This window comes from Nicotiana tabacum, chromosome 6 (genome assembly GCF_000715075.1).
Source record: "Nicotiana tabacum cultivar K326 chromosome 6, ASM71507v2, whole genome shotgun sequence".
Lineage (NCBI taxonomy): Eukaryota > Viridiplantae > Streptophyta > Magnoliopsida > Solanales > Solanaceae > Nicotiana > Nicotiana tabacum.
The window spans coordinates 177,946,393-177,968,003 of record NC_134085.1 but is presented as its reverse complement, the minus strand read 5'-3'; the positions used below and the strand labels follow the sequence as shown (position 1 = coordinate 177,968,003).

General features: G+C 36.9%; 1 protein-coding gene across 1 annotated transcript; it reads left to right on the top strand.

Moving 5' to 3' along the window:
- Positions 1 to 393: 393 nt before the first annotated feature.
- LOC107823565 (alpha-N-acetylglucosaminidase) lies at positions 394 to 20,319 on the top strand. The gene is given in 19 exon segments (XM_075256016.1): positions 394 to 872; positions 1,008 to 1,084; positions 2,656 to 2,867; positions 2,962 to 3,083; positions 4,593 to 4,678; positions 6,122 to 6,216; positions 8,110 to 8,191; positions 9,221 to 9,327; positions 9,468 to 9,498; positions 10,528 to 10,645; positions 10,869 to 10,916; positions 11,149 to 11,259; positions 16,959 to 17,060; positions 17,488 to 17,586; positions 18,015 to 18,125; positions 18,970 to 19,214; positions 19,303 to 19,540; positions 19,615 to 19,693; positions 19,895 to 20,319. Coding segments are annotated over 19 exon segments (2,445 nt in total). The 5' UTR covers positions 394 to 647; the 3' UTR covers positions 20,152 to 20,319.
- Positions 20,320 to 21,611: the final 1,292 nt, after the last annotated feature.

Here is a 21,611-nt window from a genome sequence, read left to right as displayed (position 1 = left end):
ATTAAGTAAAGGCCTTAACTTTTGGATAACAAACCATATTTTTTTAAAATAACAAACCTTGGGATTATTCTTATCCAATACTCCTTCCGGTTTACTTTAAGTGATTTTTTGACTTTTTTTGTGGTCCATAATATTTGATTTTTTTCAAATATCAAGAAGTAATATTATTTTTCTAAAGTTATCCTTGGAATAAAAAGCCTAAGAATAATTTGTTATGTTTTGAATGAGCAAATTAAGGTTAATATGATCAATTTTATTACTGATTAATGCTAAAAATAATTTTTTAATACGTATAAAAAAAATCAAAAAATTACTTAAAATAGACCGAAGGGAGTACTAAAAACAAGAGTTTCTTTCCTTGTTATTTTGCTTTCGGAGAAAAATCACCAAAACAAGAGTAGTGAAAGGGCGATAACAAAAAACGGACAATGGAGGGGAACCGGCCAAGGTAGTTGACCTTTCAAAAAAAAATAAAAAAATTCATCATACCCTACGCCTTTTTTCTATGCGCCTTTGGCCTGCAAAAGTTTGTCTTCACTTCTTCAACTTCCACTCCATTGATACTCTCTCTTCTCACTACAAAAACATGTCTCACATTTCCACTATTATAAACCTCTCCAGTTCAACTACGACTTTCAATTTCAGCAATGGATTCCATTTCCATGATCTCCTCTTTAATTTTCATCTTATGCGCTTTCTGCTTTTCCGGAGCTAATTCTTCGACGCTCGGAGTCAATTACGTTTCGCGGCTTCTCGAAATTCAGGAACGGGAAAGGGCACCTTCTTCGCTCCAATTAACTGCCGCCTACGGCGTTCTTAATCGCTTAATCCCTTCCCATTTTTCGACTTTTGAGTTTCACATCATTACCAAGGTGTATTTATAAACACTAAATTTCTTAGATGCTTTCGCTTTAATTGGTTACGAAGGGAAAATTTGTTTCATCAATCGTTCGTTTTAATATATGGCAGCAGCAAATTAAAGAGAGGTTGTCACGTTTTTCATGTAGGACCATTGTGATGGAGAATTTTGTTTCAACATAAGCAATCACCCTGGTTCGGCTCGAGAAGGTTCTCCTGAAATTTTGTAAGTTACAAATTTTATTTATGTTGCCAAATGTTTACAGTGACAATAATCCAATATCCTTTAAGTAGCAAGTTTTTGGTGCTTCTTTCTCGGGTAAATTTCTTCAATGTTCATTCAAGTTAAGCTTTGTAACACAGAAGTCACTTTTTTATCTTTTGTAACACAAAAAGTCATTTTAGTATAGCCATATTAACAGAAATATACAAGTGACCAAAAAATGCAACTTTTGGCCAGAAAACTAACGTGGCTATCCTAATCCACTAATTAATTTAGTATAGTGGATTAACAAATTTAAATTGAAATGAAAAATGCAAAATTTTGGCCGGAAAACTAACGTGATATTGTTGGTGTTTCTAAGAGAGGCATGAGTGTGAAGAGAAGAATCATGATTGAATGTGTCACTACTGTGTTTACGAAGAAGTCTATAGTTTCTAAGAATAGAGTATCTTGAGGGGTGTTTTTGGACTTTTATCTTAAATCTACAGTTTAAATGGCACAATTTGTGAGGTCTATGATTCGCAATTTTGTGATGCACTCTTTACTGTTTATGTTGCTTATTAAGCAGTATTTTTGGGCTGATGTTGCTTAATGGGCGCATTTTTTCAGTGAATTCAAGTATGAGCAGTAATGTTTAGTTTGTTAACCTTTTCTACGTCAATTGGTGATTTTGAAAGTTAATTCAAATATGACCATTAGTTTTTGCATTTAGTTTGTCAGTTCAATATGAGCAGTAGTTTTTGTCGTGATCACAGTTTGCTAACTGCAGTGACCAAGTTATGAATTCAAAGTAAAAGATGACTTTGTGTAAAATTTAATAAATTAATTAGAGGATTAGAATAGCCACGTCAATTTTCCGGCCAAAAATTGTATTTATAGTACAACAATAACAACAACAAAAAACTTAGTGTAATCCCTCAAGTGGAATTTGGGGAGGGTAGTGTGTACGCAGACCTCATCCCTACCTTCAAGAAGGAGAGGCAAAATTTGTATTTATAGTCGCGTTTATATTTCTGTTAATTAGGCTATAGTAAAATGACTTTTGTGTTACAAAAGAAAGAAAAGTGACTTTTGTGTTACAACGCTTAACTTGAATGACCATGGATGAAATTTACCCCTTAATTCTCCTTTCTGTTTTTATAAAGCTTCAGCGAGTTATTGTTAGAGACTGGAGATTGATGGAGTAGTTCTAGTAATCAAATGGGTTTGAGCACTACAAATATGCAGTATAATTAGTACGATAATGTTTGAATATTGCTGGTCAGGGTAAGTAGTCAAAATTCTGTATTGTGTCCTGACAAATAGTGGGATACTACACAAGCCTGTTTATTGCTTTTATGTAGAGAGCTCAATGAGCTCAGTTTGACTTTGTGCTAAACATATATTATTGCTTTTCAATATTGCATTTCTGTTATGTAGCAGAACTTCTATAATACCATAATAAAACTATTAAAAGAAATGCTTTTTCTCCATTTTTTATAACTTAACAAGTCTTAATGTCTTTTATACATAATGTATTGCCCACGAAGGAAATTATGGAACTCTATTAGTAAGTCTATCTCGATGTTACGCAGAATAAGTGGAACCACAGCAGTAGAGATATTGTCAGGTCTTCATTGGTACTTGAAATATTGGTGTGGAGCACATATATCATGGATCAAAACAGGTGGAGCACAATTAGCTTCTGTACCTTACCCTGGCTCTCTCCCTGCTGTTCAAGATGCAGGAATAGTAGTAAAGAGACCTGTTCCTTGGAGCTATTACCAGAATGCTGTCACATCAAGCTGTAAACCAACATTTTTTTAAAACCTTTTAGACACTTTTTCAGTCCTCTCAAAGATCAGGAGGTATACTTAAACTTTGTCGATATCTGTTTCTAGATACATTTGCCTGGTGGGATTGGGTAAGGTGGGAACAAGAGATTGACTGGATGGCTCTCCAGGGAATCAATTTGCCATTGGCATTCACTGGGCAAGAAGCTATATGGCAAAAGGTCTTCAAGGTACTTTCCTTTGATCCTAGTGTCATATTGATTGTCTCAGTTGAAGATTCCTAGTTCTTCTTACTGATTTATGTTGAATAAGATTGGTAGTTTTCCATTTCACTGGGTTAACTCATACTGGGAAAATCCATAGACAACAAGTTTGCTAGAAATATAAAGGTGCAGGTGTCTGGTGAAACATTCAAGTCAAACAGTTTGATACAGAAAAATTCAGACGCGGCTTAAGTTGACTTAATGAAGTTAATTGTTTTTACTTTTTGAATCAGCCTGGAGATTACTTTAATGTAACTGTTAATCTTTTTTTTGGCTAGTACATTCATGAAGGGCAAATCGAATTTTCAGTCTTTATATTAGCACTTCTGTTTCCTGGGTTCTTTCTTGTCTTATATAAAGGCACCCAAATGTTGAGGTTAACCATACATATCCTGTGGTGAGGTTAATGGGTGCTGAAGCACCCAAATGTAGAATGTAGATCCGCCCATATCTGCACCTAGTGGCGGATCCAGGATTTTGGGTTCCTGGGTGCTTAACTTTTTTTGACGTGCAGTTACTACCAATCACATAGTATAAACGTACTACCATTTTGAACATGACGGTAAAAAAATTAATAAAAATCTCGTATTAATGTTATAGGCGCGTGTAACAAAAAATGCCACGGGAGAGAAATTTTTTTATGGATTTTGCCACTCTAGAGGAACTATTTGTTTGTGGAAAGTGGTCGAACTTTGGAGTTCCTTTCTTTCTTTGTTATAGAGGATTATTAGGTAAAAAAAATAACATATCCAATATATTCTCACACGTGGGGTCTGAGGAAGGTTTTTTCTTCTTCTCTATATTAGATAAAATAGAAAAGGAAAAAAAAGGTGAAGGTAAAATAAAATTTAGAAAAAAAGTAGTCTGAAAGGGAAATAAATAAAGTAGTAGTATTGGATAAAAAATGTAGCTACTGGATTAATTTTTTTTTAAAAAAAGACTTAACTGGGCTGAAAGGAAGAAAGTAAAATTGACCATGTTATGAGTCGGATTCGAACTCGCCATCCCTCAATGCAAAAAAACAACCTCTACCCTTAATTGGCCAAAGCACCCATTAGCACTTCTGTTTCCTGGGTTCTTTCTTGTCTTATCCCTCAAGTTTTCTGTATAACTATACATATCCTGTGGTGAGGTTAATGGGTGCTGAAGCACCCAAATTTAGAATGTAGATCCGCCCATGTCTGCACCGTGCATGGGCAGACTGCACCTTAATGATGTCTCTGAGTCTGGACAACTAAAATCCACTTGTGCGTAATCTACTGCTCCGTTTTGACTCTGAAGATACTTCTAGAACTTCAACTTTTCCGGTAAAGTCTTCAGTTTGCTATAGTGGATATATGCTTATTGTAGAACATGCTGAAACCTGAACTTGAATATAATATTAAGCCTCTTTGGATGGAACATTGCTCTTACTGTGTCCTTTATGGGTTGAATTTGTGCACTTATATTTTTGACAACTGATTTTTACTTGCACAGAACTTCAATATTAGTACTTCAAATCTGGATGATTTCTTCGGAGGTCCAGCGTTTCTTGCATGGTCACGTATGGGAAACCTACATAGGTGAGCTTCTAGTCATTGACCTCTCTATACTCTTTATTGAAGTCCCAAGAGTTGTCAGTGTTTTGGAGTTGTAGTTTTACTATTCCACATTTCCCTCATACTATCATCAAAACAAGGCAATTTTCTCTTGCTTTGCTCCTTAAAATGCATTCCTAATTTATGCTTCGAGTGTGATCAAATATTTCCAGATAAAAAGGGCAATCTGAACGTTGAACATGTATTTGTCTTAATGAATTAAATTAGTCTCTATTTTCTTAAGACTACGGTGAGACACTCTAGGGAATTACGAACTAAAAAGGAGAAGAATCAAGAACCAAAACGAAGAAAAAAAACTAAAAGAAAAGTTAAAGAAGTATGAAACTTTTACAGGAAACCAATTAAAACAAAGGCAAGATTAAAAAGAGGAAATTTTTCCAGTGTTTTTCTTACTTTAGTTAGTTTAAAACATACTCATTTGCTGAAGTAATGACTAAAAACCTAGCTATATTAATGAGTTTTTGCTCCGGATTAGTATGTTATTGATTGAAGGGGAGTCTTGGCGTAACTGGTAATGTTGCTGCCACGTGACCAGGAGGTCACAGGTTCGAGCCGTGGAAACAACCTCTTGAGAAATGCAAGGTAAAACTGCGTATAATAGACCCTTGTGGTCCGGCCCTTCCGCGGACCCTGCGCATAGCGGGAGCTTACTCCACTGGGTTGCCTTTTTTATTAGTATGTTATTGATTCTATCTCCATATCTTGTTCATTGAAAACTAAAGAAAGAAAAATTATCACTTGGTACTCTCAATGTGCAGCTAACTAGTTAGCATAAATTTGTTAAACTCTGTTTTGGGTATTTCATTTTTTTCACCTATCTAATCGAGTGTCATTATAGTAATTTTTAATGAAAATTGGGGAAAGGGTGCTTCATTTGAAGAATTGAGTTCTTTTTGCATCATGCATTGCGATCAAACAGTTCCAAGTTTTTTGCGGTAAAGTTCTCTCATAGAAATTTGAAGATGTGTACTGCCTATAATAAGTCACATAAAATTGATGGTGTTATTTTCCAATGATTAGTTCATTCAGGAGCTACTTTTTTTTTTGGGCAAATAAAATTCTATTACCAAATTTGTATTGTATGTACAGAAAAGAGACACTGCTGGACAATAAGCCCCAGCAGCAATCTCGCAAACTTCAGAAACATAATAACCTATAAGCTATTCAGTTGTGCACCCATTTATATAGGATAGAAGTTGAGTTCATCCAGCCATGCACTAAGCTTCCTTTTTGTTGTATCATGAACTTATTTAGCATTGATATTCAATGTAGAATGTAATCTTATGGCATTTAACTTCGTTTCATGGCTCAATAGTTACTTTCCTTATAAGCAATTTGGCTTGCATGTTCTTATTCCTATTATATTTCTATTGTCTTTAATTTCCTAACGTAATGCATCAATCATAGATGGGGCGGGCCACTGCCACAAAGTTGGCTAGATCAGCAACTCATTCTGCAGAAGAAAATTCTTGCCAGAATGTTTGAACTTGGGATGACGCCAGGTACAGCTATATAAGTGTGTTTTAAAGCTTTCTTAAGTTTCCTGCTTTTCCTAACTGAGAAAGGTTTGTTTCAAAACAAAAATTAGGTAGAAAGAAGTCAGAAATTGAATCATGCATCTAAATTCCATATAATTTTGATGAAGTGCCGGCATAGTTTTTTCTGAAAAATGAAAAAATGAGGATGAAAGTAAACTAAAAGGCTGCTTTCCTCGTATAAAAAAGTTAAGCTTTCACAAGACAATGTTTTGCTTCATGTGGAAAGTGTAGACGAAGAGGAGAAAAGGGCGAATAAGGAGCATTATAAGTTGGCTAAGAAAGAGGCAAAGCTAGCAGTTACGGTGGCCAAGACTGCAGCTTTTAGTCGTTTGTATGAGGAACTCGAGGGCCGAGGAGGGGATAAGAGGTTGTTCAGGTTAGCTAAGGCGCGAGAAAGGAAAGCGCGGGACTTGGACCAAGTGAAGTGCATCAAGGACGAAGAAGGTAGAGTTTTGTTGGATGAGGGGCTTATCCGTCGGAGATGGCAGACCTATTTCCATGGTCTCTTGAACGAGGAGGGGTACAGAAGCATTGTACTGGGTGATTTGGAACTCTTCGGGAGTCGTTGTAACTTTGGGTATTGTAAGCGGATTAGAGTTGATGAAGTTAAGGGGGCTATGCGTAAAATGAGCAGGGGCAAAGCGACCGGGCCGGATGAAATCCCGGTGGAGTTTTGGAAGAGTGCGGACGAGGCAGGCTTGGAGTTGCTCACTAGGCTATTTAATGTCATTTTTAGAATGAAGAAGATGCCCGAAGAGTGGAGGTGGAGCACGATGGTTCCTGTATACAAGAACAAGGATAATATCCAAAATTGTAATAACTATCGGGGTATCAAGCTGCTTAGCCATGCTATGAAAGTCTGGGAGAGAGTGGTAGAACTAAGGGTAAGGAGGAGTGTGTCTATTTTCGAGAACCAGTTTGGGTTTATGCCGGGGCGTTCGACTACAGAAACCATCCACCTTATTAGGAGATTGATGGAGCAGTATATGGAGAGAAAGAAGGACTTGCATATGGTGTTCATCGACTTAGAAATGACATACGATAAAGTCTCGAGGGAGGTTTTGTGGAGATGTTTGGAGGCTAGAGGTGTACATATTGCCTAAGTTAGGTTGATTAAGGATATGTATGATGGAGTAAAGACCTGAGTGAGGGCGGTGGGTGGGGACTCAGACCATTTTTCCAGTTATGATGGGGTTGCCTCAGGGGTCGACACTCATCCCTTTTTTTGTTTGCTCTGGTGATGGACGTACTGACACGCCACATCCAAGGGGAGGTGCCGTGGTGTATGCTATTTGCAGATGATATTGTGTTGATTGATGAGACGCGAGACGGTGTGAACGCACAATTAGAGGTATGGAGGCAAACCCTGGAATCTAAAGGTTTCAAGTTGAGCAGGACCAAGACAGAATACTTGGAGTGTAAGTTCAGTTGCGAGACTCAAGGAGGGGAAGGGAGGTGAGGCTGGACTCGCACGTCATCCCTAGGAGAGGAAGTTTTAAGTACCTTGGGTCTATTATTCAGGGGTATGGGGAGATTGACGAAGATGACACACATCGTATTGAGGTGTGATGGATGAAATGGAGACTCGCTTCCGGGGTTTTGTGTGACAAAAATGTGCCACCGAAACTTAAGGATAAGGTCTGCGTACACACTACCCTCCCCAGACCCCACAGTACTGGGTATGTTGTTGTTGTAACATGTTTCTTGTTTAACTTCCAAAACTTTTGTGAATGTTTAAAGCAAATTTAAAAATCTCGAAAATTTTGAGGATTTTTATTAAATATATAATGTGGGCTTGACTTCTGCGTTTTGTTGCCCTTGGTAAACCAAATTAAGCTGATTCCGTGCATCTTTCAGTTCTTCCAGCCTTTTCTGGAAATGTTCCGGCAGCACTGAAGCATGTATTTCCATCAGCAAAGATAAGTCGTCTGGGGAACTGGTATATACTTGCAGATCTGCTTTAACACAAAGTACTAGATTGGTGATTTTAAAAAAGCTAACGCCTCTATCTACTATTTTCTTTCCCTTATTTTCTTTGGAATCTTTCAATCTTTCCATTAGATTTCTTGCGGAGATAACATGAGAAATCAGCTAGCAGGAAGGATTTCCCTCATAATCATATTTTGATACGCTATTTCTCCTTAATCTTACATCTTACTTTTTCAGGGTCAAATGTAATTAAGAATTGCAAGAGAAAAAGTCTATGCTAAAGATATATTTAAAACCGGACTTGGCGCATTTTAGAAAGAGAGCTGAGGAGTTTTTAAAATAGATAGACACGTTGGTTTTCTCTTTAATCTGCTTTTCACTGTATTTTTGGTAAATGTCTGTTCACAATCTTTGACCACGGTTGCCTTTATAGTTATTAGTAGTATCCTTGGGGGATAACATTATTAATAGTTAAAGTTGTCGATTACAAAATTCACTTAATATTTAATGACAATATAAATATTTAGTTGTACACTTGTATCCTTTTTTTTTTAATATGTAGTAAGCTAGTTATACATTTGTATATTTTCTTAATTTGTAAGAAAAAAGTTTAAGAAATAAAAAGTATTTGGACTGATCCTTCTAGGTGATGACATGACTAATGATTTAGAAATAATTGCTGAAAATATTAGACACTGTTCTAAGTTCAATGTCCAATTACTTCTAAGGTTTCTCTCTAATAATTAATTCGCCAAGCACAAACATATCTATTATGAAATGGTTTCTTCTGATGATTTTATCTGTTTTTAATAAGTGATGCAATCATGCAAAATATCACCCAGTTGTTATGCTTTGTAATCAATTAAATAACCATGAGATGAGCTATGAAGGAGTCTTTAAGTAATATTCTCAAATTCTTGCACTGGAACTGATAATCTAACATTGCCCTTGGACTGTTGATCAGAATGAAGTGCATAATTTTCATAAGCATAATACTATGATTTTCTGCTATTTATTTACAAATAAGTATTGGTTTCAGGTTTACTGTGAATAGTGATCCCAGATGGTGCTGCACATATCTTCTTGATGCAACTGATCCTTTGTTTGTTGAAATCGGAAAAGCATTTATTGAACAACAGCTAAAAGGTATGGTAATAGAAATTTTTTGTCACAATCGGACCAATCGCCGTCTCACTTTGATTCTGTAACAGTAAGATTTTGTAGCTCAAAAAAGCTTTTCTTTCTGTTTTACTCTTTTCTTGTTGGGGCCAAACCTTGCTTTTCAGAATATGGAAGGAGCAGCCATATATATAACTGGTAAGCTGTTTCAATTCCATTCTTGTCAGGTAGAAAGATTGATATACTATCAGTGATGTTGAGTTATCTTATCGTCCCACATGGGGCTGTGTTAGGGATTCCAAAGGGTTTATATAAATCTTGGGCCACTCCACACATTGCCTTAAGGTTCTTGGTTGGATGCTCAGATTCTTTCACATGTTAGAAGTCAATGATACATCCAGAAAGTTTATGTTACTCAGAAACTGTACTGGGGGTAGTTTTGCACTCTATCTTGCTAATGTCTTACTATATCACACAGATCAATGGGTTGCTTATACAGTATTCAGAAAGCTGTAAGTGTATCAACTAATTCTGGGCACTGATAGATGACATTAACTTTTGATTTTGTACGATATTGGATTTTCTATGTTCCATGCTCTTCAGCAGCAATTTTCTACTGCATTGCCCAAAAAATATATTCACTGATAAACTGAATAAAACGATCCAGTTTTTGACCTCCCATTTTGTCTGATCCCAAATGAGAGGAATAAATGGAAGGAAATTAGCAGCAAGAAAGTCTTCCATGTTTGTTTGGGGAGTTTAGGTTGGTGTTATAGCACTAACTTCATTTCTTGATGTTTTGTATTTTGTACTCTACTCAATTAGGTTATCATAATATATGTTAGGAAACTGTGACTTTCCTTTGCTACTCTCTTAAGACAAAGTTTTACTTCTATTGTTTAATCTTATATTGAAAACTAGTTGACATAGATTGGTCATTTTCCAGGATCATTCATTCCTTCAATATTTAGAACCTGTTAAACTCTTGACATGTCAGCATAAGTGGCTCTATTTCTCCATCTCCAATTTCCAACAGTCTTATTTCAGTCAGACATGATTTCCAACCCTTACCTTATCAAAAAAAGAAAAAGCATCTTTTGTCCATGATAAAGAACTGGCATGCTTGCAGTAAGCTATTGTGTGATGGTCACCATGTGGTAATAGCCTATCTTTGTAACCCTGTCCAACTTTGTCTCATCCCAGTTGGAAAATGTCAATCTATTGTAGTGATACCTTTGATGAGAACACACCACCTGTTGATGATCCAGAGTATATCTCTTCCTTGGGGGCCACAATTTTTGAAGGAATGTAAAGTGCTGATTCTGATGCAGTTTGGCTAATGCAGGTGAAATGACTTAACTCTTGCAGCAGATTGTCCAATTTTGGGAATCTCTAATTTTTGTCTACTGGTATCTGAAACTCCTGTTCAGTTAATCCTGTTTAGTTCTTTGTACGGGTATTCATTAACATTCTGTCTTCAGTTTGCCTGAATCGGGGAATTGTCAGTCTACTCCTCTGGCATGGCGCACACAGCATCTCTCTTATATCATTTTCTTTTATTTTTCTAGGGATGGCTTTTCACATATGATCCTTTCTGGAGACCTCCACAGATGAAGGTTGACTCCTTAATCTTTATTTCCCTCTTTTTCAATATCTAAGGTTCATGCTGATTACTTCTTCAAGAAAAAAATCTTCATGCTCTTTAACTAAAGCATATTACTTATTGTCCTTAGCTCTTTGAGACATGGTAACATGAAGTTTTTGCATCAATTATAGAATGTTCAATGCCTCCAAAAGTTTGCCTTTATGTCTCCTGAGATACTAATTATTCAAATGCACTCTATTCAGGCACTTCTGCATTCTGTTCCTCTTGGCAAGTTGATCGTTCTTGATCTTTATGCTGAAGTTAAACCTATATGGGCTACTTCAAAGCAGTTCTACGGCACCCCATACATATGGAAAGTAACATTACTATTTTTCTTCTATGTATCTGATGCAGTCTTCAGTGTCATCAAGTTCTAGATAGTCATTCCACAATAGGTAGCATGCTATTTGCTCGGTTCATCTGGCCCATCTCGGTTGAAATTAGTCTTCAATTGGGTTTTTTTGGCTGGACACATCATAAATATCTTCATGGAATGACTTGGAAGGGTGTTGGTTTGGATATGATAGAATTTTTCTTAATCCGTTTGCTTAACATAGATGTTCTGGACTGATGCTCAGAAAGTAGTTACTTAGACATATTTTTATATGCGTCATGAATGTCGTAGATCATACCGGGCTGCTGTCAATAAACAATAATAAGCATGGCTAACCTTTTGTTCTAAGAGCATTAGACACCATCCAAGCTAGACCATGAGGTCCCTAAAATTTCAAATGGTGTGCAAGAATCTCATAAGATAGGTGTCTGGTATAGTTAGCTGTGATTCTAACAAGTCTTGAAGGCAGTTCATAGCCTTCTTATTCATTATGTAGATGAAATACTGTAACTTTCTGAGTTTCTGTGGTTGGAGCTGTTGCGGAAGCCAAATGTATATAGTGTGAATAAGTCACAACTACTATACCAAAAATTATGACAGCCACCAAATAATAAATAAGACAATAAAACAACAATAAAGGGAACACCAGAATTTACGAGGTTCGGCTAATTTTGCCTACTCCTCGGACACAACCAAATATTTTATTCCACTCCAAAAATACAAGTGAAATAATACTAAAGAGAGAAGATACAAATGCCTTAAACAGATGAGAAGGCAAATGAGAGGTGTGTTTCAATCCTAAACATTAGGCCTTCTTTTATAGGGGAAAAATTCCCTCCAAACTTAACTCCCAACCAATGTGGGACTTTGGCATTTTGCCAAACTTCAACAAATCTCCACCTTGGCAAAATTCCACATTTTCAATTCTCTCTCAATAACAAATTTTGGTTGTGTCTTCATCTTCAATCTTCAGTGTTCAACAATGTTGATCAAATCCAAACAATGTTGAAACTTGACCGCAGTCACCACCTTTGTCAGCATATCAGCAGGATTCTCTGTAGTATGAATTTTCTTCACCGTGACTCCACCTTCTTCTATGATTTCTCGTACGAAATGATACCGAACATCAATGTGCTTCGTCCTTGCATGATAAACTTGGTTCTTCGCTAATTGAATAGCACTTTGACTATCACAAAAAATTGTGATACCTTTTTGTTCAACACCAAGCTCCTTTAGCAATCCTTGAAGCCAAATTGCCTCTTTCACAGCATCTGTAATAGCCATGTACTCTGCCTCTGTTGTAGACAAAGCAACTGTTGACTGCAAAGTAGACTTCCAACTAACTGGTGCCTTTGCAAAAGTAAACACATAACCAGTAGTTGATCTTCGTTTGTCCATATCACCCGCAAAATCTGAGTCACAATATCCAACTACAGACTGATTGTCTTCCTGCTCAAAAACTAACCCGACATCTACAGTATTATGAATATACCGTAGAATCCACTTCACAGCTTGCTAATGCTCCTTCCCTGGATTGTGCATATATCTGCTAATAACTCCAACAACTTGTGAAATGTCAGGCCTTGTGCAAACCATTGCATACATCAAGCTACCAACAACATTTGCGTATGGTACCTTTGACATATACTCTCGTTCAGCTTCATCCATTGGCGACATAGTAGTACTTAGCTTAAAATGGGAAGCAAGTGGAGTACTAACTGGCTTAGTCTTGTCATCTATGCCAAAACGTTGAAGTACTCTCTTCAAATATTCCTTTTGAGATAAACAGAGTTTCTTTGAACGTCTATCTCTAATTATCTCCATACCAAGAATTTTCTTTGCCTCGCCCAAATCCTTCATCTCGAACTCCTTCTTCAGTTGAATCTTCAACTTATCAATTTCTTCCAAATTCTTGGAAGCTATCAACATATCATCAACATATAGGAGAAGATATACAAAGGAACCATCTTTAAGCTTGTGCAAATACACACAATGATCGTATTTGCTTCTCTTGTACCCTTGCCGCAACATAAACTCGTCAAATCGCTTGTACCATTGTCTAGAAGATTGTTTCAATCCGTACAACGATTTTTCAAGTTTGCACACCATATTTTCTTTTCCAGCAACTTTGAATCCTTCTGGCTGAGTCATGTAGATTTCCTCCTCCAAGTTTTCATGTAAAAACGCAGTTTTTACATCCATCTGAACTAGTTCCAAATCCAATTGTGCTACCAAAGCCAACATAATTCTAATGGAGGAATGTTTTACAACTGGAGAAAACACTTCATTGTAATCAATTCCCTCCTTTTGAGCATATCCTTTGGCCACCAATCTTGCTTTGTAGCGAACATCTAATTGGTTAGGAAATCCTTCTTTCTTTGCAAATACCCATTTGCACCCAATTGCTTTCTTTCCCTTCGGGAGATTGGCCAATCTCCATGTATGATTCTGATGAAGGGACTGTATTTCATCATTCATGGAAATCCTCCACTTATCTTCTTCTGAACTTTGGACAGCGTCTTTATAAGTAGTAGGAACATCATCAGCTACAATTGAGGTTGCACAAGCAACCGTCTCTATGAGACGAACAGGTTTCGTTATTGTTCTTTTTGGCCTGCTGGTTGCTATTGATTCAAGTTGTTGTTGAGATTCCTGAGTTGGAATCTCCTCTACTGGCTCTCCTTCCAGAGGGTAATCTTCATTTGTTTCCTCCTCTGCTTCTTGTGTAGGAAAAATAAATTTTCCCTCAAACTTCACCTGCTTAGAAGCACCTTCATTTTGTTTGGTATCTTCTGTTACCTTATTTACCATAGCAAATTCATCAAAGGTAACATCTCTGCTGAATATTACTTTCTTTGTCATAGGACACCATAAGCGATATCCTTTGACTCCAGAAGTAATTCCCATAAAAATAGCCTTCTTTGCCCTTGGATCCAATTTTGACTCTGTCACATGATAATATGCAGTTGAGCCAAACACGTGCAAAGAGTTATAATCTACAGCAGGTTTTCCGTACCATTTTTCAAATGGTGTTTTGCCATCAATAGCAGCAGATGGTAGACGATTAATGAGGTGGCATGCATATGTAATTGCCTCAGCCCAAAATTCTTTGCCCAAGCCAGCATTGGACAACATACACCGTACCTTCTCCAGCAAGGTCCGGTTCATACGTTCTGCCACTCCATTCTGTTGTGGTGTATGTCTAACAGTGAAGTGTCGGATGATGCCATCATTTTCACAGACCTTATTGAAATGATCATTTTTGTATTCACCTCCATTGTCTGTGCGAATACACTTGATTCTCCTGCCTGTCTGATTTTCCACCATCGTCTTCCATTTGAGAAAAATTCCCAACACTTCATCTTTGCTCTTCATTGTATACACCCATACTCTTCGGGAAAAATCATCAACAAAGGTTACAAAATAGTGCTTCCCACCCAATGAAGGTGTTTTGGAAGGACCCCAAACATCAGAGTGTACATAATCCAAAATGCCTTTAGTATTATGGATCGCTGTACCAAATTTAACCCTTGTCTGTTTCCCTTTAACACAATGCTCACAAAACTCCAAGTTGCAAGCCTTTACTCCTTTTAACAATCCTTGATCTGATAGAGTTTTCAAGGATTTTCCTCCAGCATGTCCCAAGCGCATGTGCCATAGCTTGGTTGCTTCTGCCTCTTTGTCGTCACTGGATGTTACTGTCGCTGTCCCAATAACTGTACTGCCACGATAGCGGTACATATTATTATTCTTCCGATTAGCCTTCATTACCACTAGTGCACCGGAGCATACTCTCATCACTCCATTTTCTGCAATGATTTTGAACCCTTTTGATTCTAGGGCTCCCACAGAGATGAGATTCTTCTTCAAATCCGGTACATATCGAACATCTATCAATGTTCTGATCATTCCATCATGGTTCCTTAATCGTATTGAACCAATGCCATATGAGGTAAGAGGGCTGTTATCCGCTGTGTGGATGACTCCATATTCTCCTTCTTGAAATTCCATGAACCAGTCCCTGTTGGGACACATATGATAGCTACAAGCCGAGTCCATCAACCATATGTCTGATGATGTTGATGACTCTGTTGTAACTAATGAGAAGTCTGAATCATCACAATCAGCTACATTTGAATCCATAATGGCCTTTCCATTGTTATGTTTGGCCTTATTCTTCAACTTCGGCCAGTCTTTCTTCCAGTGCCCTTTTTCTCGACAAAAGGCACATTCATCTTTGCTGGGTCTGGATCTTGACTTGGATCTTCCCTTCTTTGTCCTCGTTTGATTTTGAGGACGACCCCTCATAAATAGTGCTTCTCCTTCTCCGCCCTTCTGTTTTTCTCGCTTTCTTTGTTCATAGCTGTACAAAGCCGAACAAACTTCTCTGAGAGAAACTTCGTCATTTCCATGGAGTAGAGTAGTTTCAAGGTGCTCGTACTCATCAGGAAGTGACGCCAACAACATCAAGGCCAAGTCACCATCATCATAAGTTGTATCCATATTTTGCAAATCTGTAACCAACTTATTGAAACTGGTGATATGTTCATTCATCGTGGTACCAGGAACATAGGTGAAGTGAAACAGTCTCTTCTTCATGTACAATTTATTTTGACTGTTTTTCTTCAAAAATTTATCCTCCAGTGCTTTCCATAATTTACTTGCAGAAGTTTCCTTTGTGTATGGATATTTCTGCTCTCTAGCAAGGTAGGATCGAATGGTACCGCAAGCAACACGGTTGATAATTCTCCAATCTTCTTCTCCAATAACATCTGGTTTCTTTTCTTCAATGGCCAGATCTAGCCCTTGTTGAAAAAGGACATCTAGAACCTCGCCTTGCCACATCCCAAAATGTCCGGACCCGTCAAATATTTCGACCGCAAATTTCGCATTTGACACAATTCTTGTCATAAGCGAAAATGCCAATGATGACATATTGTTGACACTTGATGTAGATTCTTCTTGTTTATTGTCTCCCATCTTTGACACAAATATTATTTAATAGCTGACGACACAAATCAAGATTATTTCCTTTCTGGTGTGGAAGATCAGACTAAGCTGCAACCACAGAGCATACTCAGACAGAACCTTGACTCAGTTACCAAGATAAATCTTTTCTGATGTGGAAGATCAGACTATGCTGCAACCACAGAGCATACTTAGACAGTACCTTGGCTCTGATACCAATTGTTGCGGAAGCCAAATGTATATAGTGTGAATAAGTCACAACTACTATACCAAAAATTATGACAGCCACCAAATAATAAATAAGACAATAAAACAACAATAAAGGGAACACCAGAATTTACGAGGTTCGGCTAATTTTGCCTACTCCTCGGACACAACCAAATATTTTATTCCACTCCAAAAATACAAGTGAAATAATACTAAAGAGAGAAGATACAAATGCCTTAAACAGATGAGAAGGCAAATGAGAGGTGTGTTTCAATCCTAAACATTAGGCCTTCTTTTATAGGGGAAAAATCCCCTCCAAACTTAACTCCCAACCAATGTGGGACTTTGGCATTTTGCCAAACTTCAACAGGAGCTTTCTCACCAGCATTAGCTCAGGTTTCTCTAATTTAATGTGAGCTAATATATTAGCTCCAGCTGCCTGAAATTTGTCTTTCCAAAATTAATTTGTTTGTATTCATGACATTTCTTTACAATATTCTCAGGTGTATGCTACACAATTTTGCTGGTAACGTTGAAATGTATGGAGTTCTTGATGCAGTGGGATCAGGACCTGTTGAAGCTCGTATAAGTGACAACTCAACCATGGCAAGTTTGATTGTACTCGTATTAGGTTTTCATTCTGTTTATTATTGTGTACCTTACATAATTATAAGGAGGTTGCCCCATTTTTTGATCCTCGATATCCTAGTCTTGTTAGGATCTTTGAGCAATGTGGCTGAGTTACTTCCAATTCCATCAGTTTCTTCTGAGAATGTTTGACGGAATTTCGAATTAAAACTTTGTGTGTTGCTTCCTTGTTCATAAAGTTAGAGATTACCCGATAGTCTTAGGTGGTCTAGGTATAATTATAGGAGATTATTTGTCCCATTGGCGGTCTTAGATTTCGATCCATGAAATACTAATCTTTTAGGATCTTGTTCCTATAATTCTATTTGTCATGTAACTCAGTCCTTTCTTCTTTTACTAAATTTCTTCATGTATCTAACTCTTAATTTTTTTTACTTGCCAAAAGGTTGGTGTTGGTATGTCAATGGAAGGCATTGAACAGAACCCTGTTGTGTACGATTTTATGGCTGAAATGGCTTTTCAGCATAACCCAGTTGATATCAAGGTAATGTGACAGTTTTATGGATAACCCTGTAGTCTATTATTTGATTTCTTCTGTATCATTTTCTTTTTAGTAAATTAAACCCTTCTTTCCATACATTCTAATGTAGCATTTTTCACTTATCAGTTTAAGCAATTATATGTGGTAAAGAACTGTCTTAGCTAAAAGAAAGTGTTGTCAGTCAAAAGACTAAAATTCTTTGCTTCATAAACTGTAACAGCCTCCTCCTCTTATTCAGTTTTGACTATTGCGTGGTCAACATTCTTCAAGTTTACAAAATTTTGCTATGTTTACAAATTCTGCAGCTGAAGGATAAAGCAGTTCAAACTAGCATGTTTTTTGTCAAAGTACTTCTACATGTTATCAGTTGAACTAGTGAATTCTGGTTGCATGTGCAACACCTAATAAGTCAGTAAAACACTTTCTTGTAGGCTTGGATAAATCTATACTCCAGAAGACGCTATGGGAGATTTGTTCAACCCATGCAAGATGCCTGGAATATTTTGTATCATACCATCTATAATTGCACTGATGGTGCTTATGTAAGTTACCTGTTTATTGCTGCCTTGTTCTTCGTGAGGTGCTTATGTAAGAAATTCATATCTTTGCCATGTCCTTCCACTAAGAGGTGTTTTAAGGATCTTCAAGTGCCATATGAACAAACTAATGGAAACACTGTTTGCACTTGACATATGATAGTATCACCTTTTTAACTGATTTAGTTTGGTGAGTATTTCACATATGTTCCTGTTGAAGTACTCTCACATCACCTAGGGACTACAATACTATGGGATTGATGGTGTAAGTTGATAAATGGGGAAAGGGAAAACAAAATGCAAAAAATAGCATCATCTCAAAACACAACATAATTTCTCAGAACTGTACTCCTCAAATTCTATGGTGCTGCAAACTGGTTGTTTTGGATGGAGATAAATCTAGTGTGATAATTCCACCGTATATGTTTGAGCACTATTTCCAAGACAACATGGTTATTACTTGTCCTTTTTCCCGTAACTCCTAGTATAGTGCCTCATTTCAGCATCGGTATTCAAACAAAAGTAGTGCTATCAGAAAGTCGAAATTACCAGTCTAGAAAAGAAAAATCAAATGTTTATTGTCATTTTCATTCTCTTGTCTTTTATACATTTGGTTATTTATTGGAACTTTTGGTTCTATTAATTTCCGAACTTTGATATGGTTCCTACTTCCTACATACCAAATGTGCATGCACTGACATGCTTCTGCTCCCAAGATAAAAACATGCATTGATATCCAGAATACCAGAAAGTCTTCTATTCAGCATCATACATTCCGAGCCTCATATGATATAATATTCACGAATAATAGCTGTTTGAGTTCACCATTTCCCTTGTTATTTTGGTGCAGGACAAAAATAGAGATGTTATTGTCTCATTTCCAGATGTTGAGCCAAAGTCCATTTCAACACTGCAAATAGCACTAAATAATATCCATGAACAATATGGAAAACGATATTTAGGTAGAGCTATTCTGGAAGTAGCAAATGATTCCTATGATAAACCTCATCTTTGGTATTCAAACTCAGATGTTATACATGCACTAAAACTTTTCCTGGAGAGTGGAAATCAACTATCTGACAGCAGTACCTACAGGTCAGATATGCTAGTTCCTCTAAGTTTCCTTCTCTATTTCCTTTTTTCACTTTATGATTGTAGTGGTTGTCTCTCTCAATCTTTTCAGATATGACCTCATAGACCTGACAAGACAAGCTTTGGCAAAGTATGCAAATGAACTATTCTTAGATGTTATAGAAGCATATAAATTGGATGATCTGTATGCTGTTTCACACCTTAGCCAAAAATTTCTGGGCCTTGTAAAAGATATGGATATGCTTTTAGGATGCCATGATGGATTCCTTCTAGGACCTTGGATTGAGAGAGCCAAAAAACTTGCTCAAGATGAAGATCAGGAAAGACAGGTATAGGTGCCTTTAACTTACACTTTTCATGCTTAAACCTGGACACTCTATTTACTTGAATAGTCAATTTGTAGTTTGAGTGGAACGCAAGAACTCAGATTACTATGTGGTTCGACAACTCTGAGGAAGAAGCTAGTTTGCTTCGCGACTATGGTATGCAAAATTTCCAAGCCTGTCAAATGTTATAGAACCATTGTTATTAGTTTCGGGAAGATTATTTTTCTGGAACCATGAATATTAGACACGCTCTACACTTTCTAAGCTTTGACCTACTCATCAGGTTTAGCTTTTGGAGGAAAGAACCTCGTTACACAAGGTTTTCATTGACTCCCCGTTCTTCTTCCTTTTCTCTAGGTAACAAGTATTGGAGTGGGCTATTACGAGATTATTATGGTCCTCGTGCAGCAATTTATTTCAAGTTTCTAATAGAAAGTTTAGAAGAAGGCAACGGCTTCAACTTGAGAGGTTGGAGGAGGGAGTGGATCAAGCTTACAAATAACTGGCAAAATAGCAGAAATGGTTTCCCTGTAAAAAGTACAGGAGATGCCCTTAACGTGTCACAATGGCTTTTTGAGAAATACTTGCAAGATCTGGGTTCACACGATCACTAAGGTTCTGAATGGATATTGTCACATAGATGTCCCAGGTCCCCAATATAACCCATTTTTGGTTTCTGCAAGAAAACTATTTCAGCATAGTTGATCAGTATCACTATGCTGCTCCAAGCTCAAACACTTGTAATTTTAACGAATGAAATGAAAGTCTGTTTTTTATTTCATATATGCATTTACCAGGTCACAAATACGAAAAGATAAGGAAATCAAAGAAATTAGAGATTTACAGCAAGAAAACACCATGTTATTATGGGTGTGTTTGGTATAACGGAAAATGTTTTCAGTGAAAAATGTTTTCCAAGAAAATAAGTAGTAATCTTATTCATTTGCCGGTGTTTGGTACGCAAATTAAGGAAAATGACTTCTCAAGAGTATTCATAAATAATTTAAATATAATAAACATGAACACTTTCAAACAACTTTCTGAACCCATAAATTTCATAAACTTTCGAAACCACAAAAATTCGAACCCATAAACTTTATAATTTCTAAACCCATGAATTTTCAAATACATAAACCCCGAACTCATAACTTTGGAACTTGTAAAATTTTGAACCTTTAAACCGATAAATAAAAAAACTAAAACTGAAAAATATATTTAAAAAATATTTTTTTTCGGGAGGGTGGGGGTGGGGTGGGGTGGAGGGGATAGTAGGGTGGGTGGTAACGAAAAAACTGAAATTTGAGAGAGAAAAAAAAGCCTTTTTTGGAGAGAGGGGGTGGGGTGGTTGAGGATGGGGAAGGTTGAGAAGGAGTTTTGGAAAATGTTTTCTCTTCTCTTGATAAGGAAAACATTTTCCTCCAATTGGAGTAAAATGAGTTCGTAAGGAAAATATTTTCCAAAATATTTAAGCCAACCAAACATGAGAAAATTGGAAAACATTTTTCCTTCGTACCAAACACACCCTATATCGGCAACCAAATCCAATTATGATACACATGTACAATCAACTCAACGCAAAATGTTACTATTTTTTAAAATTGAACTTTCATTTTCGGAAGGTGAAACGAGACAATGGACTGTGGGTTGAGGGTGCAAGGTGGAAACTTTATCACTTAAACTCCCCTCAAAACCTCAACCCCATAAAGTAACTGTTCTTAAAATACAGAAGTTGACTAGAGCTTAAAATAATAAGTAGGGCCGGGGAATTGGAAAAAGAAAAGAGGAACAACAGAATTCCTACAAAGTCATTGGGCGGAAATGTCAAATGACGAGAAAAATAAGAAGCAGTAGAGGAAATTTAACACGAAAGATCATATAAATAAATATTCGTTCGGCCAAAAAGGCGTGGGCTTTGTGAATCGGTTGGTTTGTTACAGTCAAAAAAACCATATGGTCATCGTTCTACATTTTAGGTGCTCTATTGCTGACTAGCTCCATGCTCCGCCAATTTACCACATTGTCCTAACATATTCATCTATGACTTTAAAAATAGCAAGCGCAAAAATTTGATCTA